This window comes from Cyprinodon variegatus, unplaced genomic scaffold (assembly GCF_000732505.1).
Source record: "Cyprinodon variegatus isolate N-32 unplaced genomic scaffold, C_variegatus-1.0 Scaffold654, whole genome shotgun sequence".
In the NCBI taxonomy this organism is placed as follows: domain Eukaryota; kingdom Metazoa; phylum Chordata; class Actinopteri; order Cyprinodontiformes; family Cyprinodontidae; genus Cyprinodon; species Cyprinodon variegatus.
Genome location: NW_015151107.1, coordinates 224,862 through 244,592, shown reverse-complemented (window position 1 = coordinate 244,592; position 19,731 = coordinate 224,862). Strand labels below are relative to the sequence as shown.

The following is a 19,731-nucleotide window of genomic DNA, read 5'->3' as shown; positions in this document are numbered from 1 at the left end:
GACACATACCACCCCACGAGGGGTGAGAAAACAGTTTTTATTAAATATGGGTGTGTGTGTGTTCGGGGAAACTATTTGCCTCTTTTTCTAAAAGTATGTTATAAAACATTTTAAGACATCAGGAAGATGTCCTGATGCCCAGTGGTCTCTCTGTTATCAAACATGTGAAAGCATAAACACTGTGAGAAGAAAGTGAAGAAAGTTGAGGAAGAAAGTGATTTCTGTTTCTCAGAGATAAACCGATTTTGATTGAAAATTTGTGTTTGAGCCCCAGAAAAAATATCAATAGACGCTTAGAGGCTTACTGGAGCTGGTAAGAGTTTAATTATCCAAAGAGAAACAAGTCCTGCAGCAACATGGGTCAGAAGCTTTCTGAAGAAGAAGCAACATTTTACCAGCCTGTAAACACTGTCTTGACTATGAGGTAGAGATAAACTGTTACAGGATGTTTTTAGGCTGATACTGATTACTCTGATATCAGTCTAGAGGATTATACTGTAAGTATGTGCTGCAGAATTTTTGGAAAAATTTAGAAGGATAAGTTTTTGTTTTTTCATTTACATTATAATGTATGATTGTATACAAAATAGCAATAAAGTTTGTCTAAGTCTAACACATTTTACACAAGTATTGGTTTAAATAAAACAGAAATATTTGTTATTCGATTTGCAGATACAGGTAAAAATGCATAAAGCTGACAAATATGTCCTCTTTCACAACATGGCATCTCCCATTAGCTCCCCCTACTAATTTGAAGATATGAAAACTTTTTAATTTTTAAAATTATGTTAAGAAACGTTTTCAGATTATGTATTTAATAAAGGAATAATTTATTTTTGCTAATAAAAATCCATGTTTGTTCCGCACTGTCCCTTTAGGCTATTCATGTTCTTAGTCATAAACGCAAAAGTTGTCAAGAATTACAATTCAATTATTTCTTTTTTATCCACTGCTGGAGCTCAAGCACATACACAGCTATGTGCCTTTTTTCTCTCTCCTTCACAAAAAGGAAGAAAGTGAAGTCACAGAGAGTTTTATTTTATACCTGCAATTTATTTCACCTCCCGGAGAGAAGTGGCTGGCTGTGAGTTGGGAGTGAAGTTGTGAAGGTGATATTTGAACTGGCAAGGTGATAGTGACTGTGTGTGTGTGACTGTGTGTCTCCGTTCCTTGCAGCTGCTGACAGTCAACCCGGAGCATCGGTTTTCCAGTCTGTCTGATATGCAGGCGTCTCCATACCTCGCCTCCGTCAACTGGGATGCCGTATATGAGAAGAAGATGGAACCTGGATTCGTTCCTAATGTTAGTGTTAAGAGATGCAATATTTCTTACATTGAATATTTAACAGTACTCCCAAGTGCTCTTTTATGTATGCTGGCTGTAATGAGCATGTGTAAGGACTTAATAATGCAGAGGGAACTGCATGCAGCTCTTTTATGGCATCCTGCTATACAGTGAGTGTACACATGCACTTGTTATAAATTCCTGTGTTTTGCTGTCTGTGGTGTACCGCGTCTGTTGTACCTCTTGGTTTCAAAGTGCATATGTCTTTGTCATTATGCGGTGTGCATCTCACTTCCACAGAAAGGTCGGCTCCACTGCGACCCCACCTTTGAGCTGGAGGAGATGATTCTGGAGTCACGTCCCCTCCACAAGAAGAAAAAAAGGCTGGCTAAGAACCGCTCTCGAGACAACAGCAAGGATTCACAGTCTGTGAGTAACTCAGACCTGCATACTACAACCTCACTTGTTCTTCAAAAAATTGACATAAAGATGAATAAAACAAAAACACAGAAATTGCTTAGTTTGGACTTATTGACGTTTTCTGTTTTAGTAATCATGCTCAGATTCAAAACAATCCTAAACAGGATACAGGTCTTTGTGTGTGCAACAACTGCTCATCTCAGCTGCAAATATTTTCCTCCATATTCTGCCAATACATGGCAGCTGTCATTTCAAGCCACTTTAAAAGATAATAAGATGCAGCTCATATCTACAACCAGTTTTGCCCAAATTCTGTGCATTAGATTAGATAATATTTGTTCATTTCTTTTGTAATTTAGCTGCTGTAAATACTGTCCCTCGTTACAAGAAAGTATTCAAGGTAAATCAGAGCAACAGCCTCACGAAATATATACAGTTAAACACAAAACCACCGAGCCATGACATTCTACATTCTGTGAAAAGAAAAAAAGAAAAAGAATAAAAATATAATGACAGCAACTGTTGGAAAAAAAGAAAAGAAAATGAGTCCATAACAGGATTATGACACTTTCTGATTGATCTGTCAAATCCTTCATGAGTAGATGTTTGAGATGATACTCTGCAGTGATTTTTACTTCGGTAATAATGGCAACATGTTCTGTTACGTAGGAGGATTTGGGAGCTGTGAGGATGAACACAGGATTCAAGATGTTACTGCATCTGTTATACGGCATTCATTCCCTTCCATTGCATAACAAATCTTACCTAGTTTACTTCATGCTGTCCTTTTATATAAAGAGACTATTTATTGTAAAAATAAATAAAAAATACAGTTTTGTATGAAATGTATCTTTGTGTTGATTTTATTTCTGTTATTTCCAATATGTAGGTACAGCAAAGATAATGACACCTTTAACTAACAGATTATTAATACTATAAGAATCGTGGTCTAATAAATTGCATACTTCAAGAGCCTGTGCTGGTCTGAGATAATAATTCAGCTCAGGTCTCCTATAAGGCAGCGCCTGTCAAAGATGCTTATTTTTAGATGGGCAGGGAGCCCAAAGCTTTTTGTTTCCCCCAGCTGTTATGAATTCCTCTTATTCTCTTTTCTACAACTAAAAAAACTGAAATTGTGCTACAGTGGAGAGCATGAAGACATACTTTAGTTTAAGTACACTAAATCATTCAGCATAAATCCAATTTAGCTCTGTACCACCAATTTGTATCAAAATAAAACCTACAAAAAAAAAAATAATAATTGGAAAAACCATCAAAAGCCATCATTAAAACCATCTGTTGTTTTCCGGTAAAATTTTAAATCTAAATAAATCATTATGAAATGAATTTAAATTCTGTTAATCATAATCACACTACAAAAACCTAGTTGTTTACGTCAAATCACAGATTTTGCAGAAGTTCTTCATCCAGATCCAGGTTCAGATTGTTAGGAGAGAAAACAACTTAAAATTCATTGGATCCTCAATGACTTCATCTATAAAGAGACACAGTTGAACACAGAGTCACTTAGTCAAGATAGAGTTCAACTGAAAGTAAAACAAAGGGTGAACAAATAAGCAAAACAGGCGACAATAGCTTAATCTGTGACTCTGGCAAAGAAAAAGACACAGCTGAACATGAACGCCCAGAGTCACAGTCGCTGTGTATAGAAACAAAGAGAGAACAAAGGCAATGCAGCAGTTGCTCTGTCAATGGCTTTATCCAGGCAAGAGACAGTTAAGCAGTGGTGGACGAAGTACTTAACAGTAGTACTTGAGTAAAATTATTAATACTCAGTCAAATCTTAACTCCACGTAAAAGTTACTCAGTGAAACAGCTACTCAAATTACAGCATCAAAGTACTCGCTTTTTGAAATATTTAAGTATTTTTGAATACTTAAGTATTCAAAAATACCAAGATTATTTTGTAACATCAGTACAATTGTGTATCATTTTCAGACTTAATTTAAATTACCTTGTAACTTTCACAAACCGCCAGAAGTATTGATGTGTAGAACCACCTGCTAGAGATTCTACACCACCTGTAAAGAACTTCAACATAGAAATGCTTATTCTTTATATAGAAACAAACCGCAAATGTGTGTCTTGATTCTTCTCAAACTTTCAGTATGGAATAGAGTTTTAAGGTTGAATCGATTACCACAAAGAAACTACAGCTTTCATCATACAACTGATTCTACTGAACAATATGGCCACATGGCAACAACTAAGGCCTTAATAACATTTATAAACTACAAATCTGCCATGAAATTCTCAAATTTTGTGTAATATTCATGCACATCTCTAAAACTTTGTTGTCAAAATTCAGCCCTAAAGGCTGCTATCTTACATGTTGCATTTCAACTAAGAAAAACAGCAACAGTGGATTTAAATGCAAAGCTGAGCCAAAAGGAAAAAGTAACTTGCTCTTTCATCAAAATTTAGTAGAGTGAAAATTATAAGTACCTCCCCAAGAAATTACTCCAGTAAAGTAAATATATTTTTAAAAGTACGTAAGTACAGGTACTTTGTTACGTTCCACCATTGCAGTTAAGCATGAAGGCACTGAGCCAGGGGGCTTTCAATGGAAATAAAATCAAAGTACATCCAGTTATAAATGCAGTCTTAAATGACAGCTATGTGCAGTGGCGGCAAAAAAACTAAGAAGTAGCTGCTTATTCTAGGCATCACAATGTCTATATAGTTTTTGCACTCCTTGGCAAAAAATATGGAATCAGCGCACTTGGATTGTATTTTGTCAGTTTTAAGATAAAAAGATTTAAAAAAAACACATATTGAATTTTTCTTTCTTTTTTATCAATAAAAAGTTATGGTTTTATAATCATAAACCAAAACAAATAAGGTAGATTGTTGAGATGATCATTTTTGTCTTTCTTTTCTTTCTTCATTTTTTTCCTGCATATTATGATCTCTAATGTGGCATTTACAGGCATTCTCTTTTATGTGGGGTTTTCTCATTTTCATTTCCATTCCTTCCATTAGCTGTCAGCCAGAGCTGTTTAAATCCGAAGCTACCGTTGCCCATTTTCCACAAAGATTAATCTGTTAATTGAAAACATTCAGCATTTAATGCAACAACGGGAATAGTCTGCACTGATGGCATTTAGTCCTCAAACATTTAGCGATCATTATAAGATTATTGCTGTAAGATTCTAATTAAATGGATTACAGTAGAATATTAAGTTCTCGATGAATAACAGTGACAAATCTCCACCTGACGCACCAGTGCGATAATTTTAAGATGATCCCCGGATTAATTGCCTCTGCAGTGTTCATCATAGGACCAGGATAAAAAAGTGCTGAGATGTTTGTTGTTGTTGTTTTTCTAAATGAAAATTAGGGATATTGCCTGGGTTTTCATCAAACAGTGCTCATGACAGTGTTATATTCATCAGTGTGTGCGTAGGGTTTTTGTCACTTGTTATCAAGGCTGATAAGCATGTACAACACTGTGTGCCTCAAACAACAGCAGCCTTATGGGAGTTGGTGTGTGTGTGAGATTGCCTGCATGTGCTCATGCTGCATTATTACTTAGATTATTAAATTATGAAGCCTTTCCGTGCCATTGTCATGGCCCCGGGTGCTTTTGGAAATATGAGCTTCTATTTTTGTCTCAAGCCAAACATCCAATTTGAGGAGGGATTGCAAACAATTCATGAGTCAGGTTAAAAGGAACCTCGAAGGCTGAAAAAGACAAAATTCCACGTCATATATCAGGGAGTCGCCTGATTCAGGTCTGCCTGTTTGCAACGGTGGAAAGGTCATTGTTGAATGATGATTCTGAAGACAGCATCTCTTTTGTATGACTGTCTGCAGGAGAACGATTACCTACAGGAGTGCCTTGAAGTGGTGCAGCAAGAGTTCATGATCTTCAACCGTGAAAGGTATGTGGAAGTAAAAAAGCAGAGGTCTGTCTATGACAAGAGCTAAAAGTGCATATTTCTCTGCTTTTATTCAAGAGCTGTTTTTTGCTCCACCCAAGATGCAGGTAAACAGTTTATGAATTTGCAACACCCTGTATACTTTTTAATTAATCTCTTTTTTAAATTGCTGTTACCACTGCAGCACCATAATTAATTTCAAATATGATTTGATCCCCTGCTGATTTTTAAAATTTGCCCACAAAGGCATTAAAAGTTTGATATTTTGCTTTTGATGCAAGATAGCAGAATATGTACAAAGATCGTCATAATTAATTCCATGTAAGTTGATTTATATTTCATCATTGACAGAAGTGTTTGATCACAAACAATACAGGCTGACTTATTCCTTCTACAGATTTCATACCATTGTATGTTTTTAATATTTGCCATGGTGATTGTTCTCTACAAAAGTTGCACTATTCATCTCTGTTCTTAAAATATTCCTATACTACTTGTATATATTTATTTCAAGTTATATAATCCCACATTTATATCAAGTATATGTTTACTTCTATGTGGCACTTTATCACCTTATTAAATTCCTTTTTGGCATTAAAATGTAATTCTGCTCCTGTTTTAGGTGTTTGCTTATATTACAATCAGTTAGACAGTCGACAACAGAAACCCCTGATCTTCCTGTTATTTGACCTGTTCACCTTTACACTAACATTACCAAAGATGAAGGTCCATAGGGAGTAGATATGTAAATGTATATCCCTTTATTGTCCCACAATGGGGAGATTCACTCTCTGCATTTTACCCATATCCTTGGGGAGGAGTGGGTTGTCATTGTGTTGAGCAGAGTGGAGTTAAGCGTCTTGCCCATGAACCCAGAGTGCAGGCTGTGGGGATTGAGCCACTTGCAACCTTCTCAGAGCACACTGCTCCAACAACTAGGCCAACACTCCCCATACGCCTCAGGCTGAATAGGCTCCAAAACCTCAGCAAGAAGCTTGGTGATAAGATGACATTGGTTGAGCATCAGGGCCCCGTCTGCATGGAGCCAGGTTTTGGTGTATCCAATATAAGGTCTCTCATTCAAATTATACCAAACCAGGTCTCAGATTGCTTCTCTGGCAGCTTTCCTGCAACCCCTAACTGCCATTTGACAAATAATACAATGCCTGCTACTGCTCTTCTGGCAGTGTTTGCTTTCTTCTTTGCACTCACACCTTACAGTGTGAACACTGTGTTAACCTCCAAGTGGACTTAGCCTTAGACACCCTGGTTCTGGTCTCCAAGCCTGAACTTACCTATAGGGAGGTAGAAATATATTTTGGTGCTGCATTGCCAGCATTGCGTTTACAAAGAATAGATTACCTATTACTTCAATAGTCATGCAAAGATCATTCAGTGGTTTAACAAGGCCTCACACTTAAATCCTACTGAGATTCTATGAAATGGTGTAAAGCTTTGATTGATAAAATAGAAATCTAGAGATCTAAATTATGCAGAGTATTTCTCTAAAGTAAATGTCTTCCTGAGATGTATGCATGCTTGGAGACAGACTACAGTGTTTTTCCTGGTGAAAGATTGCCTTTAAAGTGCTAAATAATGCCAAATTCCCACCATCATACCTAAACTCTCTGCTCCAATCTAGCAATGTGCTAGCTGTACTGTTTTAACCAATAGAAGAAAATTGATTGCAGTACCACGTTTCAACATTTAGGTCAGTAGTGAGATGTTTTTATGTCAAGTACTGCAAATAATACAAGGTTACACTAAAAATTTTAAGATTTGAACACAAAAAGATAGAATCCTTAAGGCCCAATTTATACAGTTTATCTGTGAAAAAGTTGCTTTGGGATTTAGTTCCTCATTAAAATGTATCCTTTGTATTTCTTAGTATCCTTAGTAAATCAGCAGGAGATCCAAGATTTTCTTTCTTCAGTGTATGCATAATGTAGTCCAGGCAAAGCAGTCCCACAATTGGTCCTTAGAGGCTCTTATGCTGCAGAGATGTTTTATATATTTGCCTCAACTTTCTTAATCTCCTTTTTTAAAGACACAAAGTAATAGCGGGGTCTACAAAAATAAAATATGGTTACCCTAAATTTATTTGAGGAGCTAAATAAAATATCTACCTCCTTCATCCTGCACTTAGGCCTCAATGCTTCATGGCTGAATGTGGAACTCACACCAACGAGCCCTGAAGCAGGGAGCTTCGCACAAAAGTGTAAAAGCAATCAACTGTGCACTGATTCAGATCCATAGAATCTGGACGGGAATCACTTTTAAAGAGAACAGTGTGTTGAGAAAATATTTGCACCCCTAAAACTAGAATAGTTCTAGTGGTGCAAATACAGGCCAAGCTCCACCATCTATAAACAAAGGTGTTGATTGCAGCAGCACAGCTGATGTTTCTCTTAAGGATGATTTCAAAGACAAACAGGAACAGACCACATGAAGCTACTATGAGGAAAAGCAGAGAGAGAAAAACGTTAGAAATTGAACTAACGAATACTGCAGAACGGGAGAATATAGTTAGAATGAAGCAGAATGATGAAAAGTGGTACCTATGTCCTCCAGCAGTCTAAGCCTGTAGCAGCATAACTATAGAGATAGCTCAGTATAACCTGGGACACTCTAACTATAAATGTAATCAAAAAGGACATTTTTAGGCCTTGCCTTAAAAGTAGACAGGGTGTCCTCCTCACAGAATAAAACTGGTTGGTTCCACAGGGGAGGAGCCTGATAATTAAAATATCTGCCTCCCATTCTTCTTTTAGAAATTCTAGGATCCTCTAGTTAACCTGCAAATTGAGAGTAAAGTTAGTGCTGTTAGGAACATAAGGAACAATCATATCTCATATATGACGTATCTGATTTAATAACCTCACCCCACCCAAATACTTCAAGGTTTGGTATTGTACATGCCAGAAAAATTAAGAGAGATTGTTTTTTAAGAACCCCTTTCAAACTTGTCTGCTTGTCAGGGATGCCATGATGTAAAGATATGCTTCAAAGCTTTTGTTCATGTCAGTAGAATATTCAGAGTTCATCATGAATGACAACTAAAAGAGCCATAAATTACTGCAGGGTGTTCCTCCTTGAGAGGTAGAGGGAAGAATCTTGGTTCTATGCTTAAATTATTGCCTCATTTATTATTGATCACGTCCTGCAGCCCCAGTCTTACTGAACTCTCGTTCTGTGTGTCTTATTATATCCTTTTGCTCTAATTAATGACAATCTACTGATATTTATAATGAATCTAGAATTATGCACAGCAGTGAAGAGCCCTACACAGTCTAATTCAGTCAAGTCCTGTAATTACACTCCAGTGTCATTATGGTAGTTTCTATTTTTTTTACTCCTACATGGAACGGGGTGATTAATAGAGGGAGAAGCAATAATATGATTTTAAATGTGTTTTCTGTCTACTTGTAAGGTTGAAAAGGCGGCAGGAGGAGGGTCAGTCTGAGGCCGGGGGCGATGATGCCAATGCAGACAGGGACGGAGAGGCAGAACCTGGGGCCACCGATGATGATGACGCCCATGAACCTGACCCAGAACCAGAGCCCGAGCCCGATCCAGATCCAGATCCGGAACCAGAGACGTCCTCCAAATTAAGCATGTGTGGCTCCGTGTGTTCATCCCCCGGCAGCTGCTAGCCCGCACGGTGACGGATCTCTCTGGCGGCTGCCATCTTTGTGCCATGCCGATAGATACCCCCTCACCTCCTTCCTCTATAGCCAGGGGTTGAGGAAACGCACATGGAATGGGGGGTTGAAATGACCCAAAATGGCTCCCGCAGTTTGTTCTTTCTCTTATAGTTTCTGTAGCATCTTTCCGGTAAGGCATGAATGAAGCAGATCCCCAGAGAGTCTCTGTGCTCATAGAGTAAGCTCTAACTTTCTATGCAATGTAACATTATAGCATGACAAATAAGGTTTCCACTTACAGGGAGGTGTTGATTGTAAGCAAAGAGCTCTGAAAGCATGATGGCATACTGACCAGTAGCCTTCCACGGTTTAAGGTGGGTAGCTGGTTTGGTTGAGGCACCTCCTGTGTTTCTCAAAGTCTCTGTGCCAAATCTGAGTGGGAAAATTGACCGATTTAGCACACAAAGCCAATTAGTTTATGTTATCGTCTGTGTTTCGCCTTACTCCCGCCCGACTCACGGCATCTGTTGCAGCCAGAAACAAAGAACACCCTCTTTATGTTTTAGGGTTTTGGTTATAGAACAGGGATCTGTTGAGTTCTATGGACCTTCACAATGGCTCTTAATAGCTCTGGCTAAAAATAATAAGCAGCTATCTTTTTTAAACATAGGTTTAATGTTGGTTTAACAGATTTTTCATTCAATAATGTCATTGAAGTTTTACAACAGAATGAGACTAAATGTACCATTAAAAGTTTCCATCTTTTATTTGCTTGTATAAGGTTGAAATAGGCGTGTTTTCTTTTACGTCCCGTTCCACAAAAATCTACATAAAATTAATTAAATATATTCCCCCCCTTTTTTTTTTAGTGTCTATAATTAAATATATATATTAGATGTTATTTGCTTCACATATATTCATCAAATATATTTTTTGAAGCTCTGTATGAGTTATGTTTTGCTGAAGAGGTTAAATTGTAATGCCTGATCCGATCTTACTTACAACGTAGAAGGTTTGTGAGGGTTTGTAATTTATGATTATTGGTTACTCAATGACTTTTCCTGGAGCTGTGGTTGAAAAACAAGCCCAAACCATCACCCATCCACCACCATGCTTAAAGAAAGAGTTTTCTGTGCTGATAAGCTGTTTGTAGTTTAGAAGAAAAGGCTCTCTTTTATGGCAACACTGCAAAAAACCTTTTATGTCTTAGCTTAAATATAACCGATACAGGTTTTTTAAGGCCAATGCCAGTGCCGATTATTTTTACAGCAGTCTAATGGATCCCCAATACACGTAAAAGCCCAAAACGAAAACTGGGTGTTCTTTTTTTTTTTTTTTTTTTTTTTTTCTTTCTTTTTTTTTATAGTGTGTATTAAACGGCCTAAATTGTGTTGATTTCCTCCTGGACCTCCTCCCTCCTGCAAAAAGCTTCTTGACTCACAGTTACACTTCTTACACCTGTTTAAAATTGTGCCTCTCTATAATGATCAGTATCTGTAAACCGTGTTGCATCCCCAGATGCATTTTTAGCTGAAGATAATGGTCTGATTTTTCTCTCTCTAAGTGTGAAACAAGTCATTAATTTAAAGCCTTTTTAAGATATTAAGGTAACTTAATTAATGGAAAATCATTATATTGACTGGAAAAAGGCCAGAATAAGCTCTAAGGATAGATAAGAGCATTGTCAGCCTTTAAGAATCTATTTCAAAGCTGCTTTACTAGACATCATCCTGTTAAGTGCTCAGTTAGGACAAAGATCATCCCTCTGTAGGGTTTAGCTTGGGGCCTAAAAATGTAGCTGTTGGTTCCACAGACTAGATGAATTTGTCTGTGATTCTCACAGAGATGCTTGCAAATTCAAGGTGGTCCCGTTAGTCCCGGTCTAGACGCCTGGGAACATGTAGCAAAGACTTTACCCCTTCCCTACTCCAGGCCTGACAGAATAAAGAACAGTGTAAATAGCATGTGATGTACTGTAGGTATTAAACTCTCCACAGTTTTATGTGGGACTGCTAACTCGACGTGTAAACTGAGGGAAGAGCTGTGTGAAGCCCTCATCCCACCCCCCCCATGCTTCCCTCCGCTCTTCTCTCCAAGTGTGCAGGCACAACTTGTAGGCAAACTATGCCAAAGCTTTTCTACCATTTGCATAACCATTTCTAAGGAACTTAAAATGTCTGAATGTATGTTGTATTTTCTTTTTGTAGAACCTGAGGTTTGCTCTATTTAACAGTGACAATATTATTGTTTATAGGACAGTTATGTGGTTGTTTCCAGTGGAGTGATGTTCTGGTGAAAACTACTTGCGACTTTTGGTGTCTTAAGAATAGAAACGAAGACTGACACCAATCTTATGTCTGTGTGGAAAACTTGAAGACAAAGCAGATTTATAGAAGGTGTACCCTGTCTTTCTGCATGTTTAGGTCTGCAGAGGTTCTTATCATCAGACAATTGAGAGCGAAAACTGCCAGAATAAATCAGTCTAACTCATTGTTCCGTACTCCTTTTATTGGTAATTATGTGCCCTAGTGTTTGAATGCATTAAATGGAGGGAGGTACAGCTAAACTTGAAAGTATTCATAGATGAGGTTTATATGTGATAGAAAATGAGACGAGCAAGAAAAAAAATGTAACAGAAGTGTTTTTATTAAAATCAGATATTCTGTTACTGTTGTTTATATATTTCACATTTAACTTATTTATTATTTATCAATTATCAATCATAAAAACCTTCTTATAATTGCGGAACAACATCAAATTCAAGTCTTGGAGGTTGGAAGGTCTTCTTACCATCACCTTAATCTTTACCTCTATCCACAGATTCACTGTCAGATTATTCTGGTTTATCACAGTCAGAAAAAAAAAAAAAAAACATGTTGGTTAGTGGAAGAGATTACTTTTAACCTAAAGTTAGGAAAATGTAGTATTCCTGTACCGGGATAGCTCCTCACTAGGGGTGTAAAGAAGTCTTAAATTCTTGTCGATATTGTATAAGAAATCCATTGGCTCCGATTGTTTTCTTACACACTCCATGCATTTTAAAAGATAATTTTTTTTTTAAACAGACCAATATAATCTAGATATAACAGCAAAATTATACTTTTGTATTTTATAATTTGAGATACTGAGTAATATTTGATTAATTAAAAAAAAAGTTGGGCAAAAATTCTTCATCCTTAGACTTTTTTAATATAAATTGAGCATTTTCAATGTATTTTTGAATTATTTTACAATTGATCCTGTCACCATTTATTCACACCCTTTAGTAGATGGAAAAACCTGCAATGCTTTTATGACAATGAAACTTAACAGGACTGTGATTATTTTTTAGTTGTAACCAGGCTGATGCAGCACCTAGAGAACTCTTTGTTGAAAGAAATGTATGGAAAATATTGGCTTTTATTTTAACTATTAATTCCCAAAAAAAATAAACTAATGGTTATTAAAGTTTCACCCATGATTATATCCACTTAGTTATTTTTCTTTTGAAGATCATATAGTGTTGATAATACAACAACCTCTAAAGTTGCCTAATAATGCCATGACAATCCAAAAAGGAATTAGAAAGTAAACAAAAAATGTTAAAAGTATTCAAAATAAATGGAGAAACAATACAAGGGAAACATGGACATCCTAATTGGATAGATAGACATAGAGAAACAATTAGAGATAAATACCCATTTGGGTCTTTATCTAAAAAATAATCAGTAAGATGATTCATTATGTATTGTTGGTATAATATAGGGATTCATTTTGATGTTTTTCATCACCGCTCATGAGATGGTGCACTACCAAAACGGATTAATGCGTGAGGACAGTACATAGAAAAATTAGTCAGATATTAACACGTACTGGACATGTATTGAATGAGCAGGTGTGAGATTTGAAGGCTGCATACCTGTCGTTCACATTGGTTACTGTGTGCTGAAGTTAGAGGCACAGAATAGCAGGCAGCAGCTCTTCCCAGCACTGCGTACTATCCCTAAGTATTTCACTAGTACGTAGTATTTGACTGTTCGGGATTACTTTCCTCCCTACTTCTTACTGAGACAAGCTAACCTCTCATCAAGCTGCCTTAAAAAACAGACTCCCGGTGGATTTAATGCACAGACTTGAGACTGGTGTGAATCTTCGCAAACATTTTCCAGAATGATGCAAATATCTTCCATCATTTCTCTTATTTCTACACAACTAGTTTCAGGAGTTTGGCTAAAAGACAAAAAATTACATCTTTCAGGTCTGCCTGTGATCATCTGAATCATCATCTTGAACAATTTTTTATTTGTCCACTGTATTTTGTTTGGTTTAGGTTTTGCATGAACTTTTACAACATGAGCCTGATTTAGCCAAAGCCTGGAGCTTGAGTCTGACTGGCTGATTTTATGCATGCAGAAGCTTTCGGTGCACTCATACCTCTCCGCTCACCTGATTACTGACGGAGATAACTGGCCTGCGTGGCAGTGAGGGCTGTGCAAATGTGAGTTGTATAAAAATGATATAATCCTGGTGTTATTTGGACAGCATGTTATCCTTAGATAATATGGAGTGCTCCTCGGCATCCTCTGGGTGGCCTTTCTGCTTTCGCTCAGGGATGCAGCCTCAGGGTCTTGCAGATGAGCAAAGGGAGGTCCGCCGTTGTGTGTGTGTGTATTTGTGTGATAATCTGTTTTATGAGTTTTATTTGTGCAGCAAATTATGAATATCTAGAAACATCACTTGATCCATTTAAGGAATTTGCTGCAGTTTTTTTTTTTTGTTTTTTTACGGTGATTCATGAAACGCTAAGATTTGTGCAGTAGAACTTTCTCAGACTCCATCTGAGACGACATATGCCTGAAGTATTGATGTAATCATCTGTTAATCATTTGTAAATGAAAAACAACTCTGACATTCGTTTAGAAAATGCTTACGTAATTTCAGTATCTTTTCTTTCTTAGATACCTTGATCATTTGTAACTGAAGGTTGCTTCCAAATGTGTTACTTTGAAAGTTTATGTTCTGGCTGCTCTTTGACCCCAGGCCAAAGGCAATGTTGTCGTGTTTGAGAAGCAACAGCATGTCTTTTACTCAACTGTCATCTGTGTGATGTTGTTGAGACATCCCCGGTCTGTACTTTGTCTGTGGATACAGTCTGAAACTCGCTGCCCCATTAAGTAATACAAAACCAAGAAGAGAGCGTGATCCATACCACTCGTCTCCTCCCGTAACATTCTTGTAGGTTTCTACTGTCGAGTCGGTGGAAAAAAACGGAGAGGAAATAAAAAAAGTCTTGTTCCTGTACCAACTAAAAACTGCTCTGTGTTAAAAACATGATGCTGCTTTGATTGCTTTGATAAAGAAATAAATCTTCTTCCAATGATTTTGTGTCTTTGTGTCGCTTTCTCTGGATTACAGCACAATTACAGATTTGTTTGGAGCCATCTGAGAGCCTGCAGCACAAGGGTGGGCGCCTGGTGTTAGTCCTGTCACTGTAAATAGCAGTGTACACACACTCTTCGCCAGTACAGGCTGCAGGAAGAAGAATCTAGGCCTGAACTGGGGTAAAAGATGAGGCTGTCACAGGATTACAGAGTAAATAATGCAGAGACATTTTTTTTCACCTCTAAAACTCAGTTCTTGTATAAAAGATCCAATCTAACATACAGGGAATTTAAAATTTGTTCATAAATTGGTTAAAATGCCAGTTTTTGTATGTAAGATATTACAGAAAAAATGGCAGTCTGTATGCCATTAAACCTTGTTGAAGCTAATTTTGATTAAAGTCCAACTTTTGGTCTTACTGAGTTCAGTCCTGCTGCCAGTCACAGTTAATCTGATTTACCTGAAATAAACTTCACCTTTACCTCTTAGACCTTATAAAAATAAGGTTCTATTACCTAAAGCCTCTGTTTTGCAAAGATATTAACATGTATTAGGAGAAAAGCCCAGAATTTTGCTGTGGCACAGTGAAGAGTCATCTATAACTGGAGAAATGACAGACAAATTAAAATTTTTTTTAAAGAATAATAAATAAAAATATGTAAACTGGTCAGACAGGCTTTCAGAAACAGCAGACACCTTACTGAGCTCTGTATGTGACAACAACCTGCAGCAAAATGTTTCAAACAATTTACAGGAGAATTAATTTTGGTCTGATGTTGAACATTTGGTGATAAAAACTGGAAACCAATAACATTCAAAACGGAGGGGAAAAACCCTATGAGAAACAATCAATAGTAAAACAGTAACTTTAGGCTTTGATCTAGTCTGCATAAAATGAGGTGGGTGAGTGGGTTTTTAGCTTGGATTTAAAAACCTCAACAGATCCAACCTGCTGAATGGCATGGAAGGAAAAAACACAGGATATGAAACTATGAATGTTGTCATATATATGTAGATGAGAAAAACTTGTAGTGAAGGTTAGACAGCCAAAAAAATTTTATTTTTCATCCTCAGTTTTTTCATAATACAGGCTGATCAACAAAAGAAAAGAATGAAAATTTTAGGAAGACCTAACCAGAACTAAATCAGATAGAAATCTATGAAGAAGCCTGTAGACAAGAAATATGCTTCTAATCTGTTATATTAAAAAACTTCTTCAAGAAAGTGCGGTTGAATAAAACCAGTTTCTATTATAAAAAAAAGTTGTTCATGGACTTCATAAGGAAGGAATTCAGGAAAAAAACTTGTATATTTTTTCTCTTGACCAGTTACCATAGCTCCTATGCATAAGTCGAATAACAACAAGGTGTAAATGTCTGCTGCTGATTGTACGCTTTCAGCACCACAGATGTATGAACAGCAACAGGAAGATGGTGTCATACAAAAGGTAAGCAATTTATCCTATTTAAGCTGTTAAAGGTATAGTGGAGGATTTTTTGCTAATTTTTGAATAAAACCACCCTCTCCACTTAAAAAAAGAAAAATGCACATGCACAACCCTATACCCACTTCCGAGAGGGAACGCCTGTTAAACCTGTGTGAGAGCATGCACAAGCCCATTTCTCCTCGTGCACGCTCTGTTTAAAAGTTATTGTTTGCATCGCTCATACAGCTTACTTTCCAAAAGATTTGCAATTTTTCCAACAATTATGATTACCCCAAAACACGAATTAAATGTCTCCTAATTTACACCATCTGTCAATTTACCCTGAAGCCTCCGTCTCATGACAGGTGATGGAGGGATATTTTTTCCTTTCTAGTTTGTACCTGACTAACAAAGGATAAGAAACAGCACCCATAATCCCTTTTAGGTTTGATGAATCACATTGCAGCTCGTAATTAAGTTAATTTTTCATATTGTCATCCCAGCATTTTGCACCATAATATATATATGCATATTCAGGAAGGCATATACTCCAGAACTCACTTGTGATCATTACCAGAAATATTGTGAAGTGTTTTAGTCGTTACCCATGTAGTTGAGTCACAAAAGCACAAAATAAAGATATTAATCAGCATTTTTTTAACAGTTGCAAATGTATTTTTGTTCTGTACCAAACATACAGTGATGACTCAAGACTTTTACGCAGAGCTGTTTTTTTTTTAACCTTGGTATAATATCCTGTCATACACCATTCATGACTGGCCTCTCTGCAATGGATCTTCAAGGATGTCCACAGTTGTCTTTCCAGAGGTGTCCAGTAGAGGGCTCCACTGTGGTGCCTCAATGGCCTCCAATAGAGCAGCCAGCTCCCCCTCTAATTTTTGCACTGTGTTCTCAACCCTCTGTGGGAGACAGAATTAATATTTGACATTTGAATAATACATCATTATGTTTTATTATAGATAATTGAATCATTACTCATAAATGACGCAAAAAGAGACCTAAAAAAAGAAGGTTACTGTGATTTGTCAGTGTTTTTACATAAGGACACAAGAAAGGAGCTTATTCAGGTTTGTAGAGAGTTTATCCTCCATAGCGGAAAAAAACAGATAATTGACAAATTAAAGCTGTAACCAAGAGAAACCACCGGTTTCAACATGGCGGCAAAAAGTATGGCGGATTCACCTTCTCCACCACATCCAGCCGGTTGTGGAGGTTTGTGTGTTCCTGACAGATGCTGGACTGCACTGCCCGAGGCTGCCGGTCAGACTCCAAACCTGTAAACAAAAGTATACCCAAGACATCAACAAAATTCTGCCATAAAAAAATGGATACAGCTGATGTGAATTTATTGTGGATTTTCCCACAGTCAAACTTTCCCACTTTCAGGCATACTATATACATAAGTCCCCACTAGTATTTGGTTAAATGTCCATGTCTCTTTATTATTGGAACACCAAACACTGTCAAAGATTTAACTTCCTGACCCAAACTGTCATCTTCACTGGTTTATATATTTAGGAACCAGCAACAGTGTTCAAACTGGCTATTAGTGTTGAAGTCAAGGCCACATCAACCAAAAACAAGGAGTGCAGGGGCCGAGACGAGGACCAGATATTTAATGTCTGTTTTTGATTTTTTTCTTTTTTTTTTTTTAAGCCTCTTTTAAATCATCATGAACAGAGTGGCTGCAGACCATGATATAAACTCCTGCTCCAAGATAAGTTAAGTTATATTTAACTTAGCTGGTAAATTAAAGTGAGGCTAAAGAATTTAAGGTTGTCCCCTTCTTCGACTTTCAATATAATGTACGCATTACTACAGTACCAATAACAATTAAAGGGTCCCACAGCATGATGCTTCCCTCACCATACTTGAAAGTTGTCATAGTGATCCAACGTCTAAGAGCCTCACATTAACACATATAGTATGTTTCTTTTATATGCTTCTTTTTACCTAAAACCTTGGTTTTGTCGATTCTCCTGGCACAGCTTTTAAGGAAACTCCGCAAATCCTAAGCAGAAGTATGATCAGGGGAAGCTCAAGAAGCTGTCGGGATGCTTTGTCTATCCGAAATAGCTTTGGTTGTGTGTGATTGTTGTGTTTTTGGGAAAAGATTCAACTGAAAATTAAGTTTCATACAACTATGGTGATCATTTTAATAAAAAAAAAAAAAAATGTTTTTCCATTCCTGTAAGCTCAGCATGTGAACAAATACTTGCAAATTTAAAACCTCACAAATGACGTGCACATTAGCCAAAATGGCTCTAAAATTAGCTTTATCATTCTAAAGAATGAATCTTGGAGAATATGCTCATGCATTTTGTTTTTACCAATATGCATGTTCCTCACTCAAATCATCCTTTTAACAAATTTCCTCCCCCTGCAGCCGCACTCATGTGAAGTGAGAACCAAAGTGGGAGCTCTCACCAGCAGGGTGGGGAGGACCTCATGCTTTGTTCCAGCTGTTTTCTCCTCACACTTCTGCTCCTAATTATCTCTTTCTCTTTGAAGCCAAAAATGTTTGAGATGAAGTCTGCATTCATTCAGAAGACCCTGCTTCTGTTTTCCAGAAGACTACTTGAGCCTGGACTGCCATGCGGTGGCATGTGCACTCGACCCAAACGAGTTAAATTCAGATTCTTTCACTGACTTCTGCCATGGCGCTGTCATCAATGAGAATCCTGGTGTGCAATGTGTCTGACAGCTTGTTGCTGAGCGTTGTCAATACCAGAGCAGGGTTTTCAGAGAGGGGGCTGCAGGCTGTCTTTTTAAGCTTCATCTAGCATCATTTTATGTTAGCAGTAGACATATTGTGTGGCTTTTTAAAATAATCTCTTTGAACAAGCCAGAGTTTTATTAGAGAGATGCCCTTGTCATCACTGTTTTCAGGTAACCAATCACATGATTATATATCATCCCAGTCAGCAGGAAAATTGAACACAGCCAGAGAGACATGGTGGCATCAAATAAGGAAAATACCTACAGTATTTGCTGAAGAGGAACAGACAATACTGTGATGCTGCAGTTATATTCCCTGTAGATTAAAGCAGAGCTGAGACACATGCTTTGAAGGAAGCCTCTAGAGTTGACATTTTTTTAGCCTAAATATGACTGAAAACAGGATTCCTTAAAAGATAAAGATGCTATTTTCCTGCATGATAGTTTCCAGCTGCCAGACGTGTTACAACCTCATTTACACATGAAATAGGTTCAAGTCTGTTTTGTTTGCTGCACACTGAGAAAAATTAAACACTTAATGTTTAATTTGATAAGGAATAAAAATGCCATTTATAGTCACACAGTATTTGAAGCTGAGATAATTGATTGTCTTGGATACAAGAAAACATCTTTTAGGACAAAAAGCCACTGTCTGATTATTTTACTTGGGGAAAAGGGATGTTTTCTTTTAAAGATAAATCCATCTTTATAATAACAAAACAATAAAAATGTTGACATAAAAATACATTCAGCTCATTGGACAATATTATATTATGGATATATTTTGATATCTCTATAGGTTGTTAATAAAGGTTTTAAAAATAAAAAAACATTTTAAAGAATCTGCAGACATGTCTGACTGGTCCATGTACATATTTTTTCGTTTTGTTTTTTTTGTCCAAAATTTAGAATATGTGATGCCAGATATTGACATTTTTTTCATTTACTGTTTTTC

The 19,731-nt window shown here is 37.0% G+C and overlaps 1 protein-coding gene across 1 annotated transcript in view; it reads left to right on the top strand.

The window, feature by feature from the left end:
* The window catches only part of stk32c (serine/threonine kinase 32C), a 117,303-nt gene extending 106,714 nt beyond the window's left edge, over nt 1-10,589 (top strand). Inside the window, exons 9-12 of the mRNA XM_015393709.1 lie at nt 1,177-1,302; nt 1,585-1,713; nt 5,542-5,609; nt 9,037-10,589. Coding sequence (XP_015249195.1) covers nt 1,177-1,302; nt 1,585-1,713; nt 5,542-5,609; nt 9,037-9,259 — 546 coding nt within the window. The 3' untranslated portion in view covers nt 9,260-10,589. The remainder of the gene's footprint in view (nt 1-1,176; nt 1,303-1,584; nt 1,714-5,541; nt 5,610-9,036) is intronic.
* The last annotated feature ends 9,142 nt before the right edge of the window (nt 10,590-19,731 follow it).